Source organism: Lates calcarifer, linkage group LG1 (genome assembly GCF_001640805.2).
Source record: "Lates calcarifer isolate ASB-BC8 linkage group LG1, TLL_Latcal_v3, whole genome shotgun sequence".
Classification (NCBI taxonomy): domain Eukaryota; kingdom Metazoa; phylum Chordata; class Actinopteri; family Centropomidae; genus Lates; species Lates calcarifer.
The window spans coordinates 20,357,601-20,379,372 of record NC_066833.1 but is presented as its reverse complement, the minus strand read 5'-3'; the positions used below and the strand labels follow the sequence as shown (position 1 = coordinate 20,379,372).

Sequence of the window (21,772 nt, the reverse complement as noted above, 5' to 3'; positions counted from 1 at the left end):
ATCCAGCTTCAGTCAAGTTGAGTAGAGGAAAGGACAAGATACATGTGACAGTTAGTAGGTAAGAACATGTGACAATGGAAAGCTTTGAGTGGCCCAGTGACAGGGTCTTCAAATCTATAGTTATAAAGGCAAGGTGAGGTAACCATGTGGTACCTGGGGTTATATACGTCCTGTTGAACGTGACATCTTCAGAAGTGTGGTGTAGCACTACTCTGGCACACTTGTCTCTGTATTGTTCATCATTTTCTCAGTCAATGTAAAGCTTATGAGAAATGCTCCTGCGTGAGACATGAATTCCTGGTGATCACCTTTTCTCCAGCTCACAAGATTTTCCTTCACAGAAAGGAGTTTCAAATACATTGGAATTATCCTCAAGCTTTTAGTTTTCAAAGCATTTATTTTCTCTTGGCGATGCAATCCTTCCCAAACTGAAAAAACAACTAGCCAAGCCTCTAAAAACTTGCAAACCGCCAGCTTTTCATAACATACACTGACATTTTGAGCTCAGGATGGATTTAAAAACTGGTTTTACAGAAAAGCCAAACAGTCCCTGTGAAGCTTGATTCAACTCTTTTGCATTTTGGTGACTAGTTTCACAAATCTTATTCAGGCTGTATTCATTCATAAATTCAGCTGATCTCAAGTCACGAGCGAGCTTCCCCTGTATTTTAGTATTAATGACAAGGACCAGAGGTTTCTAATTTTCTGCTGACTTTGTGTATGCATTACAGACAGATCAGCACATTTACAAGCTGGGAGATGTTAATATTAATGGCTGAAAGTAAACATCGGCTTTCTCCGAATGTAAGCAGACTGTGGGAACAGAGAGAGAGTGAAGGAACTCATGAAGACAGACTACAACAGGTTCGGGCTGACTCTTCACCAGCAGAATTTTCAGTTCAGTTCAGTGGCAGAACTGCCGTAGAGTGAAGCCTGTGAAATATACTGCGGTGATTACACTGCAGTACTACAACACCATTACTCATACTGTGTCACAGAGAGATTCATTAATGTAAAGCAAAGGGTCCATCGATCAAGGTAGATCAAGATATGCTGATTGTTAGACCTCTTGTGCAGCTGACACAACTGCTAGTGTCAACTTAATATATCTGACTCTGTTTAGCTGCTTCTGAAGTTATGATTCAGTTACTTCAAAGTTAGGTATCTTTTTATGTCTAAAAGGGTGCATGTCAGTTTCCATGCCTGACAAATACAAACTGGGAGAGGCAGCTGATGTCATGAGCAAGCTGCTACAGTAGTTGTCTAGCAGTAAATACAGCGAAGAATCTTTTAAGATTAGGCTGCTTTTGTCATCTGCTAATGCATTTGTTTTTACCTGAACTATTATAATGCACTGTTCTGGTATCAATCGTGGCTCCAGCTATTATTCTATCGCGCCATTTCAGTCCCTCAGACATATGCACTGTGCCAAAACCATGGACATTCTCAATAATCAGACTTGTGACAGATGCAACTAAGCCAAATGATTTTCAGCCTATTGCAATAACCTCCATGCTGTGGAAAACCATGGAGCAAGCACCACTGTGGCCACAAGGCCTGATCCATCCCAGTTTACATGTGAGAGCAACAGAGACACAGATGCTGTGCTGACTCTAGTTAATACAGTTACAACAAAGCTTATGCATCCTAAAGGAAACGCCAGGGTTCTATTTGTGGATATCAGCTCAGCTCTTCATTCAATTAAGACACATATTCTCCTGAAAAGGCTCATTGATCTCAACATCAGTATGGGGTTAGTTCTCTGAATGCTTTCTTTCCTGCTGCCCACAGAGGATCTGCATCAGGGGAGCATGTCAGCTGTACTCAGTGTGGGCACAGGCATTATTCTTTCCCTCTTTTTACCACTCAATTTATGATCAAAACACTACAGATCCTTTACTAATGCAGATGACATGGCCTTAGTTGACTTACAGAAAAACAGACCCTTCAACCGAAGACTCGCACTTAAGGCCTTTCAAGCATGGTGTCGCATCAGGCAGCTAGAAATGAATGCAACAAAAGAATCAATTATCTGCCCCAAGCAAGATCTGAAAGCAGAGCTAGTTTCACCTGATGAACAACATGTTGAAACTGTGGAAAACCTTAAATACCTTGGTGTGGTTCTGGACTCCCCAGGAGAGCTATATTATTTTTAAAAGATGCTCCCAGCAACTTAAGCTTCAGTGTTAGTCAGCAGATTTTAGAACTATTGGGAACAAAACTACTGTTGAGAGTGTTTTAACTTTTCACCTGCCTGCCTGGTACAGTCACCTCAACTGTATATCTAAGAATAAACTTTCTATGATTGTGGCAAGTAAAACAGTTGGCAAACCTCCAAAAGCCCTTGACCCACCTTTTTTTTTTTTTTTTTTTTTTTTTTTTTTTTTTTACAGAGAGTACAAGGGAAAAGATGAGGACTATCCTGGCAGAAAGTTCCAATCCTCTCTTCAGGCAGTATGAACCTTTGAACTCTGGGAGGTGCTCTGAGGCGCTCAGAGTCCCTCTGGCAACTACAAATGTATTTAAGGAGCCCTTGATCTCAGGTGCCATTAATATTTTTTAACTCTGACTGATGAAATTTAAGCTACAGACACTGACATGAGCTGTTTATAATGTGTAGTGTGACTTTGTAAATCTGAGAGTCCTTTAATATCAGGAGACGAGGCCCTGGTGGGAAGAGATCTGTACATATTGTTGCATGCTGTCATATCAGTTGTTTTTTTCATCTTTATACAAAAGCTTTTATTAACATTTTCCATAGATTCTAGTTTAACAATGTTATATTTGTCATTATTATAGATAATAGATATCATTTTCTTTCTTTTTCATTTGTTTCATGTTTTGATTGATTCCTTGTATTTATTACCTGTGAGGCACTTTGTAATTTTATAAAGAAAAAGGCTCTAGTCAAAAGTCTTTTAGTCAAAAGTAAATCAATAGATTCATCAATAATGAATATTATTTATATCCTTCTAAGTCCCAGCAGCAAGTTCTGTAAAGATAAGACCATACCTTGGATCTAGCAAAATTATTATATGCTTTCATTTATTCTGACATTAGAGCTTTACTGGTGTAACACACCAATACAGCTTTAAATCTGGTTAATGTTTAATATGACTGTCACTCACATTTTATGTTATTATTGCGTAATAAGCCCGTTGAAAATTGGCACACACTAAGTGAACTTATTGATCTGTGTGTCTCCAGGTCAGATCCACAGTGTATTTTTTAATACTTCCACTAGAGGGCACCAATTCAGACTAAATCACTGTTGCAGACAAATGGTAAACAGTAAATGGACAGCGCTTACATAGCACTTTTCTAGTCATATCGACCACTCGCTACACTATAGGTCACACTCACCCATCCACACACACATTGATACAGCGCTTGCTCTATGTATATAGAACGCTCTGACACACGCATGCGGCCTGATCTACCTCCAGAGCCACAGCCGTCACAGACAAAGATTAAGACATTATATCACTTGAAAGAAATGAAATAATGACCTGACATTTGCAGAAGAAATAACGTGAACAAAAAGGGACAGGAGTCAGAGGCGTCATCAACACAGACTGAGGGATCCTTAGTAGGATACTTACTCAAAACATCTCAAACAGTCAGAGGAATAATATAAGCTTCATACAGAGAATATTTGTTGCAGGGCCTTCCAACAGAATAATTCTGTAATGTGTGCACACTGAGTATTTTCTCAATCCCCTTTGTTGTACTGGGGATTCTGTTCATTTTATTCACCACATGATGGCAGCCTCACATCCTCTCATATCCAGACGTTTAACTAACTCAAACCTCCGTCAGGAAGCCCTCACACAGTGAACTCAGTGCTGCAAGTGCCGAGAAACCCGATAATCTAAATGTCACTCACCATGCCAGTGTCACAGAGAAGGTGTGTGATTCTCACATTCATTTTTTTTTTTTTTTAGGTGATTTGTCACCACTCACAGCTGCATAATGGTGGTTTTGATTCAGTGCAGCCTATTGTGTACAGCAGTGTGAGAACAAGGTAGACAGAGTGAGATCAATGCAGTTTGATTTCTGTTTGAAGCTAAGCCTGAGAAATAATGTAACAAAGTCAAGCTTTTCCAACACTGTGAGGCCACTTAATAATTAATCGGCTTTGTCACAATTATCTCATTCATCAAGTCACTAAGTCTCTAAATCTCCTCTCAAGAAAAACCTCTTTTTTAAGAACTGAATAGCATGATGATGACACACTGAACCAATATCCTGCTTCTGTTTAACACAGAGATGTGTGCGATAGCCCCCAGAGAAGAGATGGTCATGAATATCAATTTGACATATTGACTCTGAAGCCCTCTTAGAATTGCTTTTTATAAAAGCTATGAATGTTGGAAACTGGGAAAATGCTCATTAAAGTATGATGCTGAAAAGACATTCACTTCCCTTGTTTATGAACAAGTGCATATGGGTCACATTATTGGACAGAAACCAAAAACAAACATGAGGGATGATGATACATCAACAGAGATTTAGAAGCACCTGCAGAGTTTAAATCCGAGGCCGAGTGCCCAAAAGTGAGGACTGCCTCTTTTTTCTGTGCTACTTAGTCAATTGTTCTTCCTACTTCAGTATTAATAGTGTAACTACAAAAAATTCCAACATCCATCAGTGAGTTAAACAATATATGTACTCTCTCTGAACACACACATGCCCACACACACTGTAGCTGTTTAGTTAGTCTGTTTAGTTTAGTTTAGTTTGTTTTTCTGTAACTTTGCAGCTAACCTGTTTATACCTACAGGTTTATAAATAAATCTGACCTTATAATTCTCACAATTCCTTCACAGCAGGGGAACTTTTCTTACAGTGAGTGGAGGCATCAGTGTTGAAAGCCTGCAGCACTGATGTTTTCACTGACACAGCAGTACAAGTTAATTCCACTGTGACAACAGGGTCAAGTGTAGATGCAGGTTTGGATCTCTTGCATGCATCTGATTTTCTGTGAACTGCGTTCGAGCTGCTTCTCTTTCTAGGTCAATGCAATCTGGGACAGCCGGTGTCTGTATAACCCTGTCACTATTTAGAAATGTTAAAAAAAAAAAAGGTGATGCATGAAGCTGAAGCCCACCATATTAATTCTACTGTTTGTTCTGAGCAGCTGAATTCACAAGGAAAAGCAAGGAAGATATGTGTGATGTGAAGAAGCCTGATCGGTTACCAGAGGGGTTTCTGCTTTCTTCTTGTGAGCCATCTGTCACTGAGTTCACACTCTCCCCACTTACCAAAGAGCTGCCAACATTTCTAAACCAAGAGCACACACATTCTAATGCAAAGATGTATAGCCTGTTAGGCACACACTCAACCCTGCTTACAATCAGCTTGACAAGTTAATCAGCAAATGCCAGGATAAAACCTGATTGAATGCAAAGCAGGTGCAGGTGCAGATGGATATTTGTTGAACTTTAAAATCCAATGTCTTCATGGGCCACCACGCACAAAGCATAACAGATCAAGAATATGTGATTAGTGCTGGTCCAAAATGAAAGAACTTATCTTTTTTACTGGTGCTTTTGCAAATTGCTTTAACACTGGTATGCACTACATTAAGGAAGTAGCCTTATGGTCACACCTGACATTGACAAAAGCTTTCACCTTCATCTGACTGTTCAACTATTATGTTACAGTCGTACAGTTATATAAATGAAAGCATTGCAAACATAAATGGGTTTAAAAACTCACTTGAGTACAATGTGGCAAAGTTTAGCCTCAAGCAGTGCAGATATTGACCGGCAGACACAAGTTTTCCTATCAGGGCTAATTGTAGCTATTTGTAGCTCTTACTCAAACTCTCTGATATCTCTACTCACCAATCTCTTTGCCCAGTCCTGAGCGCAGGATGGCACCAGCCGAGGTGACCACTGCACAGGTCTTGAAGCTGCTCCGGTCCTGCTGCCTGTACAGTTGTTCCAAAGGAAGGGATGGCACAAGACGAGCCCAGCCAAGCGAGGAGAAGGGCTGCTCTGACCCGTCCACTGTCCTCAGCCGGGCCTGGGCTTTCATTTGACACAGCAGCTCCTTGGCACTCTGGGCAGCCTTGCGATGCCCCTTGAAGGAAACATGGTGTTTGTTGGCACTCACGTAGTCTTTCATGGCACGCTGCAGCCGAGGACTCAGCATGCCGGCGGACACGCGGCCCCGCCACAGCCGCTGCACCACAGAGGCTGACTTCGAGAAGTAATATTCCTCCAGATCAGAGGAGTCACCGCCAGCCTTCCTGTCTGCTGTATTCCTCGTTCTGTCTCCCAGTTCTTCATCTTCATTTTCCCTCCCATCTTCTTCTTCTTCTTCCCCAATGTGGAGGTGTCTGGCATGGTTCTGATACTCAGTGATCTGAGATGTTCTCTCTCGACTCTGGACTGCAGGGTCTGAGTGAGAACCCACGTTCTCTGTACCAAAGGAGGACCAGGCAGCCAAGCTCTGGGGGTCCAGGTAATCCTGGCGGCTGGCTTCCTGGCTGCCATAGATGGCATAGGGAGCACTGTTGGGGCTGTGGCTCACCTCCAGGCTGGACTCTGGGGTCATAGAACTGGTGGAAGGCTTGGGTTCTGGCTCGTTTCCAGGGTAGGATGTCGTTAACGGCAAAGCCAGTTCAGGTCGGGAGCCCATGACGGCATGCTGTTGATGAGAGGCCTGTATGGAGGCCAGGCGACGGGTGTCAGGGTGCTGGGAGAGTAAAGAGCCAGCAGAGGTCAGGGGCTCATTCACACGAGCGTCCAGGAAGTAAGAGAGGAGGGCGAGGAAGAGGAGAACCCAGGCCAGCATTCCCACCAGGACTAGCCTCCGCCACTGCCTCATACTGGACTTCATCACCTCTCACTCACATACACGCCTGTTGCAGCTGGCCCACCAACAACAAAACCCCACGGCCAGGGCTTAGCCCAGAGGTCAGCTGGAGGGCCTGTAAAAGAACAAAGCTCTAAATGCAGCTGCTCGGGGTGATGAAGAAAAAAAAAGTGGATTATTGTGGCAGAGGTTTGAAACACTCACCTCAACTGATGCTTTTATTTCTTCATGTCCATGTGTCCGCCAGGATATAACAGGACCCTGAGAAGAAGAGAGCTACAAATTAGTGAGTCAAGAGTGCACATGCATGCAAGAGGCTGTGTGTGCATGAAAACACAGTGCTCACATAGACACACCACACACCTCCCGCAGAATTGGACTGCTTTCCACTCATTGCATAAAAGAGGAGCTTTGTCGATTTAATAACTGGAATCAAATGTACAGCCTCCTTCATATAATATTCAACACTTAATTTTCAAGAAGAATTAAACACTGACCCATCATTTGGGTTTAGATGTCACATCAAAAAAAAAAAAATCACACAATATACAAATTATCTGAAGAACCCTAAAGAATAAACACACTCCAGGGTTTGACTGATGACCGCGGGAACATGTCGTGATGCAGACTCTATGGGTGCGTTCACATGGTTATCATTAACTAACTTCAGCCTGTCCTGCAGTACAGCAATCAGGTTCTTTTTCACATCAACACTTGATTGTGACTGATGAAAAAAAAAGAAAAAAAAAACAGATTGATAATCCAAACTATTACTTAATCAATACAATCATTTTTTTAATTAAATTGTGTGGGTATGTTGCTTTCCTTTGTCTAACATGATATCTTAAGGTTTTGCACTGCTGCTCAGACAAGTGTCAGACATTTTATACACCAAACTATGAACTAATTAATTAAGAAAAGATTTGACAGGCCTACACAGACATTCTATTCTGTCTGTTCTTTTGAGATAATCAATACACACTACTCTATGTAGTTTATGTACATTATATATGTAGGTTCTTATCAATCATACAGTACCATGAAGGAGGCATCTGGGATTAAAGAGACAGAAGACACTGAGACAGACTAATTTCACAACCTGCTCAAAAACTGTGTGCAAGTGTACCAAGGAAAACTGGTGCTGTTTTAAAGGTAAAGGACAGTTACACCAAATAAAGTTTTTTTTTCCTGTTTACTGCACTTTGTATGAAGTTAATTGATAAACAGAGACTATTCATGGCATTATTTTTGAAGGCATCCTTACTTCACTTTTAGCGCCAGAGATATTTGCACAGTACTGTGTACTCTCTAGACAAAAACAGATACATTTGCTCTCAACTGTTTATTTTGATTACATTTTGCTGTCACCACAATAATAACTGCTGTCTCACTGCTCCTCTGAGATGCACTGTGAGGAAGACGCTACTTCGGAAACCTGGACTCATCTCAACACGTGCTCCGACAACCTTTGTTTATTTCATTGCTGTGCCACAAAAAATACATTATAACAATATAACATCATTATCAGCCTGACTTATTTTTGCTGCAGCTTTGGTAATACTCTGGTGTACAGCATGTTGGGCTCACTGATAGCTTACAGAGTGAAATACACAGCAATGAAGGTGAATAAATGAAGCATTAAATTGCCTCACATCAGAGGACTACAATCCTCTCATCCACACATAATTATGAGTTTTGGTCTCTTAATGTGGGAGCATTTCTCTTGAGAGCTGGGCAGAGTGCGATGGGAGAAAAGAAAGAAAAAAGCTCCTGAGTGTTAAGCCTCCTCTAGTCCTAATTACAGCTTCCTGTGTCTGTAGCTGCCAGGTCCTGCAGAGTGCAGCAGAAGTGATCTCAGACGCCCCTGCTTTCCCACTCTCCCCATATACTCAGACATCTAGGCCTCTTGGCCCCGGGGCCACTGAGGAGGCCAAAGCTCATCCACTGACCCTGGTCAAGCAGGAGGAAAACAGCAGGGAGCAACTGGGCCAGAGGGAGAAGAGACAGTATGGGAGAAAGAAAATACTAGACTCAGAAAAACACACATCTGCACAAACACACACAACATCTGATTACTTTCTATAAACTAGCTCTGCCTTAGGCCTTAAGGCCATAGTCAGGTGAGATGAGTCGTCAGACAGTAATCCCCTGTGTATCAGTTTCAACATGCCTACTACGCTGGGGTCAAATGTTACTTAGTGGAAAATGGGCTTTTTAACACCTGGAAATAATAGCAAGCCTGGATGCACAAAAAAACAAAGAAAACAAGCATGAAAATACACCACAACCCAATGCAAATGCCATCTATATGCACCACTGCTCCACAGAAGCCCACTGTGGGATGTGTGTGTGTGTGTGTGTGTGTGCGCGCGCCCTGGGGCATGTCATGCATGTGTGTGTGCAGTTATCTTGCCTCACCTGGCAGCAATCAGGATTTGTGCTTCAGCAACTGCAGTGAAACAACATAAATGTGTGGCACAGATGGAGAGGCGGGGGTGGAGGATAGAGCTAGTCTTGTGAGGGCTACACAAAGAAATGGTACAAAACAGGAAACATTGAAACCACGCGGCTGCCAGACAGCAAAGGACGACTAAATGACTTAGTGGGAACAAAAGGAGCCTAACAGAACACAAAGCACAGATCTTTCAAAGAGCAAAACCTAAATCCAAAGTAAATATACAGTAATGAGAGACTATGCACGATTTACTTTCTCAAAAAAGCAGCAAGGAAAGTTGAAATTAACTAATCAGGTCTTGTTTACCACTTGATGAGGCGTCTGTTTCTGGGTGGCAGCAGCTATATTAGCCATAGTTCATAGCAATGTGAGTGTGACAATATGAAAGAAAAAAATAATCACGTTATTGCACATAACTTTTTTATGGATTGGAATGTTTCAGTTTCTTTAAATGTGTAGTTTCATTGAGTTAATACCAATATCTGGTCTAAATTTCATGTGAATTACTGCATTGGAAATATGTTAAATGAGAAAACTGCTGGTGTTTGAATATTTATTTCCCCCACTGTACATCTGGTCCCTTCTCTTCTCTGTGTGTACCAGCCAACACCAGGATTTCTGGGCACTAGCTACTATTATTCTCCATAATCAATTGTTAGAGCATAACTGTACAAGTTGAGATTTTTTGCTTAAATCATTCTCTGGTGGAAGAAATTGGATTGGTGATGTTATACAAGAAAAACTGATTAACAGATAATTCAACACTTGCACACCTTAAACATAGTTGATAAAATGGCCAAGAACACAGACAAGATTTGATTTTGAAAATCACTGATTTAATATACAGGAAAATGTGTAGATGCAGCAACCGAGAAGGGAAGTGTAACAGACAAAATGTTCTTAGACAGTGTTAGAGAGCTTAACATGCACAGCATGGATTATGGTCCTATTTGTACCAGATACACTTAATGGATCTATAACAACTTACAACATTTTGCAATTTGAGCACTCAGCACCTATGTTACATGATGTTAATACCACTACACAATATAATAGATCCATGGCTGTTACCGAAACCTTATGTAATTTTTCAGTGTATAACTGACCTTTTTTCTTTCGTCATATGACACAACTTCCACATGTAATGTGTAGATGTCAACTATTCTTCCTCCTTTTCTACATCTACATTTAGTCTACTAAAGTCTAATATCAAGCTGGAGGACAAAATACTGGACTCACCTCACAGTATAATGAAATACGGTTTAAGCACCTCAAACTTCTGCTACCAAAATACCTCTAAAGGTTAAGGGCCACTTCTCCAAAACAAATCAAAGAAAACTCAACATTATAACGATAAACAGAAAGGACTAACTCAAGGGCAAAACATTCTCAGGCTACATCTGCGAGCACAAAGTGCAAAAAATGGGCTTTCCTGGATAGTTTGTGGTCTTATTTGTATGTGGTTCTTTGTAGACTTATGACTGCGACTGGGAAAAGAATGAAAAAGCAAATAAATTTCTGTCAATATTTATTTCTTGAAACAAAAATACTTGATGAATATGAAGCTAAACACTGCAAAAATGACTCCACAATAAAACCAGCATGACCTGCTGCTCCCTATTGTAATATTCTCAATGTGTCTATAGTGCAGGCATTGCTAGAGGTGACTATTCTGAACTTGAGCCACTATTTGCCAGGTAAGTCCTTGGACAGCCCTTGAGAGGATACAGCCGTGCTGCATCTCACTGAAAATTAGTGCACTTTTTATACCCTGGTGAGGAACCAGGGTGGAGAGGCCACGTTATGAATGCTTTAATCACAGCTATCTAGAAATCTTTTTCAAAATAACCGAACTGAGGTTTCTGTAGGAAATAAATTAGAAAATAAATAACATAGGGAAGTAAAGGCCACATGAATTTTACAGAAAAAACTACTTAAATGCAGGTTTGCTCACAGGAATATGTCCTCAATACTTCCCTTAATTTAAGCAGAAAACAGATGTCAATTCACAATAGTAGGATAGAGTCTGATTAAAGTAATAGAGATTAATCAGTGGTGTTTAACACTGACATTGCAAGAAAAAGAGAAAGCAGTCTTACAAAGAAGTCGAAGGAATCTAGACAAGAATAAAAATCCCAGGCTGGTTCTGCAAAGAGAACATGATGTCCTTCTCTTCTCTGCACACTGCATGGCAATAGGATGTTAAGTGTGCACGTTCTCGCGAAAAGAAAAAAAAGAAAAACACTGACCAAAGGGCTTGTTCCTCATAAAATATTGAGCCCTTAAGAGTGGAGTTGTTCTCCATCTAAAGAAAATAAAGCGGTTTCTTTTAATATTCACCTTACAGCAGTTCAAGCAGCAACTGGCAGCTACCAACTAACAGATTACTGTGAGATTAAAGAAAAGGCAACCAGACAAAGTCCACTAAGCCTCTGTGGACCCACAGATACAAGTGTGAACTGTGTGGTCAGGAGAGACATTTTAGATTTCTGAAATCATCTGTGAACTTGTCTGAAATTGCTGGCCAAGTCTCCAAGGATTATGTGAACGCAACATGGTATAATTTCAAAAACAGATTCATGTATGAAGTGACTTTCCAGTGAAGTATTATGTGATGTAGACAAATTTAGAAACAGGATGTAGTTTGAAACAGAAGTGGGTGCTGGTGTGTGTGTGTGTGTGTAGGCATCTTCAGTACTGGGGCCCAGAGTTATATGAACTTCACTTCTTTTTCTTCTTTTTTTTTTTCAAACAATTTTTAGCTCAGGAATATGGGGCGATATGCCACCCCCTGTTTAGGTTGTGTAAAAGAGAACTTTTCACCCTGCTTTTGACATCAGGTATAACCACAATTGTCTATAGATATGACCAGCCAATACATCATGCGACTTATCTTGTTCCACTAAAACGAAACCCTTAGTTGCCTAAAGCTTATCATGTTTTCATGCTTGAGCCCAAACACAAAGGAGGTGAAGATAGTGAAGATGTCCTATCCAGGGCCTTAAGTATTCACATAATCCAGTTCAAAGTAGAGGATCATATTGTTTTTTGAGTAAATATACACAATCTCACTTCTGAGTTCACACATTTGACAAATGCCACCTCAGATGAGCAAAACTTTAACTTTTCTTAACAGAGTTTGAATAAAGGATCATTCTAACACAGAGCTTTTACACCTGTTTTTGCACTGAAGAGATTGTAAATTAATCTCAAGATAACAAGGTGTAAACTTGTTAGGAACCTAATAAGCATTTAATCTCACCTTTAGAGTCGCTATATATTAGACAGAGCTCACACAGATACAAGTGATCTTATCAACCCTGCTCCATACATAGCAAAAACTTGACTTTGAGAAAGTCAAACTTCTGTATGTCTCAGACTTCTGCTGGGCTACATCTCAAAGATCCCTGTCAGATGAATATCATTTCTGATATTAGAAAAGGAATTCCAGTTATAAAACTGTCATTAATGCAGAGGTACTTATACAGATATTGATCTTGGACCATTTTGGTAACTGCTATAATATGAACCTTCCACACTCCGCCAATACAAGGCATAATATTTCACTGTGCAGCATATACCGCCGTACTTTCTCATATAATCTAGAGGTAAAAGCTTGTGTGGTTACGGATCAGGCAAGAAAAAAATGAGACACCGCAGAAAAGAGCAAAGACAGAGTGTAACAGGGACATCAGAAGTCACTTGAAGTCCTGAACTGAAGAAGCATATGCACAGACTAAATGAACTGCATCTCTGTTCCCTCACTTAATGAACCCCCTGCTGCATGTCCACTCTGCTTTAGCCTCAAGAGGCAATGAGGTTATTACTGTGTAGGACACAAGACTTCACCCTGTGTAATTATACCACCAGCGTCCGAGCTTTCCAAAAGGTTCAGTGCACTTTATCACATCTTGAAACCCCAAAGTGCAGCTGTTAAGAATAGCCAGTAGACTGAACGGCTGGCTACCTAACCCCATATAAATGAGCTGCTAAAGATAGGACAACGTTGAAGCTAAAGGAGAGTTATTTTGTGTAAAGCACTCAAGTTTTATCCAACATTCCCTCTTTCACATTTGCCATTGCTGCTTATTATTTTGTAGCGTGGTTTCTGAGCCAGTTGGAGAGAGAGGAGAGGAGAGGACGTTTGTGTAAATATAACATCTTTGGTTTCTCTGGATGGATGTAAGAATTATTGCTCTTTACTTCCAAGGTAAAAGCTTCAAAAATCTGGGGTTAAACCCTCCCTATATAACATGCCCTAATCCTCCCGCTGCTCTGACATGATGACATAATGGAAGGCTTCCTCCTCCCTTCACTTCCACTTCCAGTGCTCACCTTCTCTCCTTCCCCCACATCTGCCTTATTCTGTGACCTACATTCAGCTGTGGTGCTACGCATGCAGATGTAAGTGCAGACATCGCTCTACTGACTGTGTTTGTGTCTATGCATGTTTGCTCCAAAGTCAGTCATTTTAAAGTTATGCCTTACCCACGCAAAGATCAGAATTAATATTGCATCCACAACTGCATCTCTGTCCATGTGAGCAAATGTGTGTGTGTGTGTGTGTAGTTATTGTACTTCTGCTCTGCCTGCCCATCTTTGTGTGGAAATGTGACTTACTACCAGCAGTAAATCAACCAGCTCCTCACCCCTGGCACCTCGCATGTGGAGCCGAGAACACACTGCAGGCGATACAGCTCATTCCAGCCATCCAGCTGCCTGCCAATCACATATACTGGAGCATGCCATTGCATGACTGCATGCATGCATATAGATGCACAGCTAAGTACAGGCCAGCTCTGAAACCTAAAGCAAAGCGCACATTTTAGCCACAAATAGAATGAAACAGAAGTTAAATTTCAGTTCCATCTCCTCATAAGAAAGGAACCTAAAAGGAGACGCAGCAGGCCACTTTAAAAAAAAAAAAAAAAAACAAAGCCAGGCATTCCAAACTTTGCCTGACTACAAATCAACTTGCAGGGACTTGAATGTAATGCAAGTCAGCACCAGTGTTACTCTCAACCAGGATGTCGGCACTTCTCTCAACACACTTCCTTTAATGAATAAAATAATGATAATAATTAATATATAGTCATAATCAAAGTCATCAAACTGAGCTTCTACGAGCTACAGAGCAGCACATCTGTTCTCCACAGAGCAGAAGAAACTGAATTAGAGCTGATGCAGCTGACAGGGAACTGATCTGCAACCATTTTAACTGCTTTACTGTTTCAGTCGATGTGAAGGATTTGCTGATTTTCGTTGTCTTGTGTAACTGTAAACAGAATATCTGAGGTTTTGGACTGTTGTTTGGACAAAACAAGGCATACATGCAAAACTGGACTCTGTGATTTTCCTGACAGTTCATAAACCAAACAATTATCAGTTCCAGTAGCCAAAATATGTACACAGTGTCTGATCTGCAATAAGCATATACTGTATTAGCAAAAGTCCTGAAAATAAACATATGAATAATGACTATGTACTGTCAGATACTACATAAACTGAACTCAGGATGACAGAATTGGTATCATCAAGGCTTCAAAACAAAAATAATTGATTCTTGTTTGGTCACTTGGGAGCAATGCAACAAACTACACTATAGGTGAAAAGTATAGAAAATGTTTTTTCAAGGATTTCCATGATTAGGTGTATCTGATGTTTGATGGCTGTCTGAAGAGTAGCAAACTGGTTCATCTTTAAACAAACACAAACAGAGGGAAAAAAAAACATGTTCTTCATTTTGTGAAACAATTTAAAAATAGAGAGAAAGATATCTTTGATCCAGATTCTCTCCAGGTGGTTGCAGAATCAGACTCAAGAGGGATGGTTTCATGCTGCTGCAATACCAAGTCCAGCAAGGTCAGACCAGAAAGTCCTAACTCCATTAAAGACTGATCCCCGCTGAGGCAGATTAGGTCTGTCCTGTCCCCTGCTATCCTCTGTCACAGCGATGATTTTATCAGCAGAGCAAAAATGTCTGTTTCTGCAGAGGCATGCTTAGACACTAATTTATCTTGGACTGAAAGAGCGACCACATCCAATAATGGCCGAGAGGCACAGGGAGGTGCAAGTCTCTCACACACACCTGTCACGGTCCATCTGCTACAGCAAATTCACACCTGATCCACAATGCAGAGACGAGACAACAGGGTCTACATCCTGCATCTATGTGCCCACACATGCACACAGTGAGCCTTCATTCTGAACAGAGCAGCGCAGAAAATCAAACCATAATACTGAGACACCTGGATACACACACACACACACACAAACCAGGACAAGGTCAGTGAACTACCAATTAGCCCCTCTCTTTCTATCAGAGCACCATGAGAAGTGTTCATGTGCCTTGTAATTACCAGAGCAGAGGACGTGTTTCATTTAAAACTAGCTCTACTGACACAGCTCTTGAGAGGAAACAAGCCTCTGACTCATTCAGACTGAGTAACAGACAAGAGAAAGTCATCAGCTATCAGACGTCCACTGGCTGCTCAACATAAAAGTTTAAAAGTAAAAGAAATGAAACTAATGTTTAGTTTAAAAAGTAACTTCCACTTTAAGAGAAAAGGACATCTAATGAAAACAAGGAGGACAGAGAGGAGTTGAATCATCCTGACCTTCTAAGCACATCCTATTCTGATAAATCACACAGGGCAGTGGTTCTTGATGACAGGCTTTCATGGTGCACAGAGCCCTCTCAAATACAGCCTGCCAACAGCAAGGTCCTATGAAGGAAATGCAGCTCTACACCTCACATTATGGCCCATAAATACAGCCGGGAGCACTGACAACCACAGCAGGCGGGCGTTTGATGTGAGAAAGTAGATAAAGTCCACTTTAAGATCATTTCACTATCTGACCCCTATCTCCTCAATGGAGATAACAATGCTTGTACCATCAGACTTTATGACTGGTCTCTCATACCTGCCGTGACCCTGACGCAGTTTCTGAACTGGTAATAGATTTACCAGAGTTGAAATTTCATGCTCACCCATGATTAGGAAAGAAGAAATTAAGATGGAAATGAGGTGTTTCAGAGTGACAATATATAGCTTTTCCTAAGCAACAGCGGCCTCTGCAGTGGTTAAGTGGTTCTCATGTGCAGGAAACAAAGCCTATCAATCGCTTGGACCAGAGTTTCCACTGCTTAGCCCCACTCACTGAACTGAAACATATGACCCATGATGCCCAGCTTGTAACACACCAAACTCCATTCATAATTTTGATATTTTAAAAGTTTCCTCGCTGAATATCGGAGATGAATGCAGATTTTTACTGACTTCTAAGTCTTTTTAATAAATGGACAGTTCGGCATTACTCTTGAATGGCTGGGCCTGAATCTGGCAGTTTTAGCCGCTGACTATCACGCAGTTACGTGCTTCTTGCAGGAGAGCATGCCCGCTCACTAAAGTTTCATAGTGCAAGAACAGGTGCTTAGGGTGTGGAGTGGGATTGACAGACGCACTGTTGAAAATCCAAATGATTTTGAAGCTGTTATTTTACAGTAAAGTAGTTGCATTGAGAAGCTTCTTTTACTCCAGTAGCTAAAGCCAACATCATTTCTCTGGTCCAGACACAGAACGAGAGCAAATCTTACAGGTTAACACATATGCTAATGCTTTAAGAAACATGCTGACAGGATTCATTCATATCAGTATTTCACACACTGGCTGTTTTTGTGGGGGGAAAAAAGATGTTTGACGGCCTAGAGAACAAGCCCCCTAATCTACAGCTTTACAGCCATTTTCAGACAGCCTAACCTCTCTATAATCTGTCTGAACTCTGGACACTTACTTCTAAACATGGACTGAGATTAGCAGCCTATCAGAGACAGAGACTTACAGCACAACTATGAAAGCTATGCCACAATAAGCTGCTCAAACATCCCATGTCCCTTTTTAAGAGGATATAACATAAGGAGAGGAGCACCATACATCAGACACACACACACACACAGAGACGAGTGCCTCAGACAACGTCTCCACTCAGGAAGTTTACAATCTTGTGAAGACAGCTAATTACCATGGACGTCCATGTGTTTCTCATGGAAAGTCCTGTCCTTTTGAGCACTCACACACTCAGCCAGGAGTGAGCGGCACAGCTGGTCTTGATGACTCCTGCACTCCTGCTTTTGAAGGCTGAGCTCAGATAACTGCTGCTCTGGTCGGTTAGTGTGCATCTGAAATTACACCTCCACCTTCCCAGAGTGCCCTGCCCACGCAGTCCCTCCACTCTTCTGTACTGCATCTCAACATATACAGTCTGGAAGAGATAAAAACGAAACTCTAACCTCTAACTGCAGCCAACTGTAAAATTATATGACAATTCTAGGACTAACTGAAAAGAAGCTCAAGTATCGACCCAAAAGTTTAGCCTTGAAATTTCATGAGCAATTTTAAAATGATGAGAACTGAATTCTGACAAGGTGGATGGGGTAGTTTGTGTTTGAGAATTCTGACATTAACATGCCGCTCCCTTCGGCTTCACTGAGATTTAAAATTAGTTTCGGCTCACTCTTTTGCAGGTCCGATTTGAAACCTAGCTGCTTGGTTTCAGTTTTACTTATATTTGCAGGTGACCGGAAACATGACTCAAAATTAATGCCAGGTTCCTCTCTAACTGTAAGATATGTAAATGAGCAGCAGTTCGTTGCCAGATCAGTGTTGTGCTCGCAACTTTCCAGCACCCACAAGTGGCCAAAAAAAATTGTTATCAATATTAAATGATTGGAAAAAATATATATATTTTAAAACTTTAACTTTTAAGTTAACAGTTTCCAACCTAATTTTTACAATATACAATATCATATTATGGTAAAAATCAGTGTGGTTGTTCTGAGTACCTTCAAGGCTGTAATGGTGCAATATAAAAAATGGTCTTCACTGCTTTGCTGCTAATGATCAGCTTGACCAATGCCTCTGTCATACAGAGACAGAAAGTCTGTACCCCTTTAGAGTGCATAGAAATGTGTCCTTGAAGCCTAACTCCTTCTTTTCTGTACTGGAATCTATTTTCCATTTTCCCACAATGCTGTAAGATCAGGTTCAGGTTCACTGTCATTTCCTAACATCTGTATGATGTACATAGAACAAAACATGTCGTTCCTAACGCAGCCCATTTGCAACATATAACAGACATCAAGGACTTGTCCCCTAAATATTAACACCCCATGACAACGATTTGCTATACTTGAAGTAAATGCATATTTCACCTTCTCTGCATCATTCAGAATCAGTGTAATGCCCTCCACTGGTTTGATGCTTGTGAGAGCAGTCAGTCAATCTTTGAGTTTAACGCTGTTATTGGGTCATCACTGACAGCAATTATGGATTTCATCAGTTATTATTTTTAGAACAGCAGCATTTCCTCTCTGTTATTCTGTGGTTTAAAAAAGGAAATCAATGTCCCTTTCATCCCATTGAGTGACGTGGTGTTTGGACAGGAACAAATGAGCAACAAAGTGTGAATGAAAATTCTCACACAGATTTCATAGAACTGTTATGCACTGTCCATTTTAATTCTAACTTAGCCTGCTGCTTTTTTTATCCCTCTGGTGTTGCATGTCCACATGCACCAGTGTGCACATCAATTCCACAATACTAACAATAAAATGACAAAATAAACATGAACATAGGATATTGAGCTGCATGCTCAATAATTTTTGGAGAATATGTTCTGTATGCGCTACAGTCTTTTCTTTGAGATACCGTGTGTTATTTCTGTGCTTAGTAATGTGTGGGAATCATGGGATTTATTTTACATAACCACATAGATTTGCCTTATGAAGACCTTGTGGGTCAAAATGCTGCATCAGATAAAAAATTGGCTGGCTGGAAAATTTAAGTGTGCAGACAATATCTCTTTCATTTTTGGAGAAACCCTTGGGCTCCATGGGACAAAACTGGAGACTATCGAGCTGCCGAGCAAAAAGTCAGTAACTCTCTGGTGAAGCATTTTAAATAGTTTTGGTCAATATTGATCGGATTGGTGAAAAAAAATGACACAAAAATAGGATCTATGTGGAAAATAGCTCCAGGTCTGCCATGCAGTGTTTCACAAAACGGTAGAATAAAGGTGGTATATTGTTACTGTGCACAAAGAACACCACTCCTCTACACACCTGTACTCTGTCTGCACACGCAGAGCAAGTGCGCCCCATTTGAGACAATAAACATCCAGCTGCAGAGACAAAGAGGTGCCAGCCAGTGTGGCATGGTAATTAGATAGTTATGTGTAAAAGCGAATAACGAGGGCATTCTGTGAGACGCACAACCCTTTCACACACTGGTGGTGTGTATGCACATTTATCAGGTGGGCATTAGCACATTCATAATGTATTGGTAAAGTGTTTAGCAACATCTATAGTTCACTGACTATAAAAGAATATGCCCTGAAAAACAAAAGATAAATAATTCATCTGTATTTTTATATAATGTGCATATTTTCATCTTAACTCAAGATGTTATAAAACACTATCCAATGAGTTCAACTTCTGTCCTCATCACAACCTCTAAAACGCTTTGAAACCCAGAGAGCGAATAATTATTCAGCAGCAGCACACACAAACAAAATGACATTTTTCTGATGCAATGTCAAGTTAACCTAGAGAGAAGCGTTCTGTTTTCATCCCTGTGCTATTTATGCTGCACAGGAAAGACAACACAAAGAACTGGCCTGCCTTTGATTAAAGTGGACTACAGAGAGGTGTGAACGCAAGTGTGAGTGTATTCTTACTGTAATGAGTATTCGGTCTTCTCTCAACCTCCACCACTTTTCTAGAAGGTGATTCAATCACGTGCTTCTGTCACATTGATATAAATCCTCACAGTTCAGAGTGATAAACTTCCATTTCCCTTTTATTGATATCAGAGAACTTGCAGCACTTCAAAAGACGTCACACTCCAAACCCCCCACACACACACACACAAAAAAAAAAAAACACTTAAGTGGCCTTGACACTCACTGTTCTCAATCGTGTGATGCTGAGGTGATTGGGAACTAACACTTTTGTGTTTAATTTAAAGCCCTTGGTCGGAAAGCTGAGATGGTATCTGGCTGTTACTAATTGAATTGCTGCAAACAAAAGCCTGCTACAGCTGTGAATCGGGGTTACTGTGGGGTATGAAAGTGTGGTGGTTGCAAAATAAACTCATTTCAATTAGGAGTCTTTCAGAAAATGCAACAATGCTGCTACAATGAACTTTTCGTGCACAAGCGTAGATCATGACGCTGACCTCTTCATGCAATTTTCCCTTATCAAATATCAATGAAATATTACAGAAATTGACATAATGATAACCAGGAGGCTAGAAGAACCAGGAGGCTAAAAAGAACACATAACGGTGCCATCATAGTATTCATTTTGCCTTCATATGTCTTCCCCTGGAGCTCTTTTCGTGGCCTGGGTTTTCCTGTTTTGTGTGCAGGCGGCTACACCATGTGCATGAGGCTGTTGGACAGTCACTGAGGGTCAAGTGAACAATAAACCTCTGCATCTTCTCCCCAAGTTGTGGGGCAGTGTGCAGGCCTGGCTTCACTGTGTGAGCTGTGAATGAACTCTTCAGCGTGGAGGAACCCGGTTTTATTTTTATTTTTTAACGACTAAAAGGCACCCTACAGTGTAGCGTCATTACACCGTGAACTCTCCTACATGTATCAATACTGCTCCTCATGTTCGTTAAAGCATTTTTTGTGCAAACCTTTAAAGAGCAGTTGTCTCAATAAGCTCCCTTAAATGATCACGGTGATCCGCTGAAGTACCAGCGAGGACAAAAGATTCTCTGCTAGATTTTCATCCGATTTGCTCCGATAAGATCTAAATTATTAAATCGTTTAAATCAAACATCGTGCATGCACATCCTTCCCGACTGCTGCTTCGTGTACCGCACAAAGCGCCCCGGAGCAATAAATGCAGATCTGTGTGGAAATCCTGCGGAAAGCGAACAAAGCCTTACCTAAAATCTGTGTCGGTCCTCAGTGGATGCTGCTGCTGCTGCCCGGCGGTCCATTTTTGCTCCTGTTCGCCTTGTTGCACAGCGAGCATGCGGCTCTGTTTGGCTCGCCTCTGCGCTCCCTTTACTGTGAAGATATCCACTACTACGCTGAGCAGAGCGGCGGGGCTGTGTGTTTGTCTGTCACATTGTTGCTGGCCTTTTTCTCGCATCCACATCTCAAAATGAGGGGCGGAGTCAGCGAGGACTGATTTTCCCAGTGAGGCACCGGGGTGGCTTGTTAGGCGGCGGGGGGGGGTCGAGGAAAGGGAGAAAGTAAAGGAGGGATGAGAAAGAAGGGGGAGAAGGTAAAGGGATATTAAATTTGATGCCTTCCTGGCAGCAGCCTATGTCATTTGCAAAGGGAAAGAAGGAAGGAAGGGCGTAATAAAATTATATGTAGGCTGTAAAATTTGATAATTTCCCAAAAGGGAGAAAGGACATTTTTATTTAATCTCTCTCTCTGAAAGTTAGATGAGAGGATTGGGACCGATCTCATATC

The 21,772-nt window shown here is 41.1% G+C and overlaps 1 protein-coding gene across 1 annotated transcript in view; it reads right to left on the bottom strand.

Annotated features, from left to right (window-relative positions):
- The window catches only part of st6gal2a (ST6 beta-galactosamide alpha-2,6-sialyltranferase 2a), a 37,667-nt gene extending 16,110 nt beyond the window's left edge, over positions 1-21,557 (bottom strand). The window contains 3 exon segments of the mRNA XM_018702453.2: positions 5,850-6,940; positions 7,030-7,086; positions 21,235-21,557. Of these exon segments, the coding sequence (XP_018557969.1) occupies positions 5,850-6,849 (1,000 nt within the window). The 5' untranslated portion in view covers positions 6,850-6,940; positions 7,030-7,086; positions 21,235-21,557.
- Between the last annotated feature and the right edge of the window lie 215 nt (positions 21,558-21,772).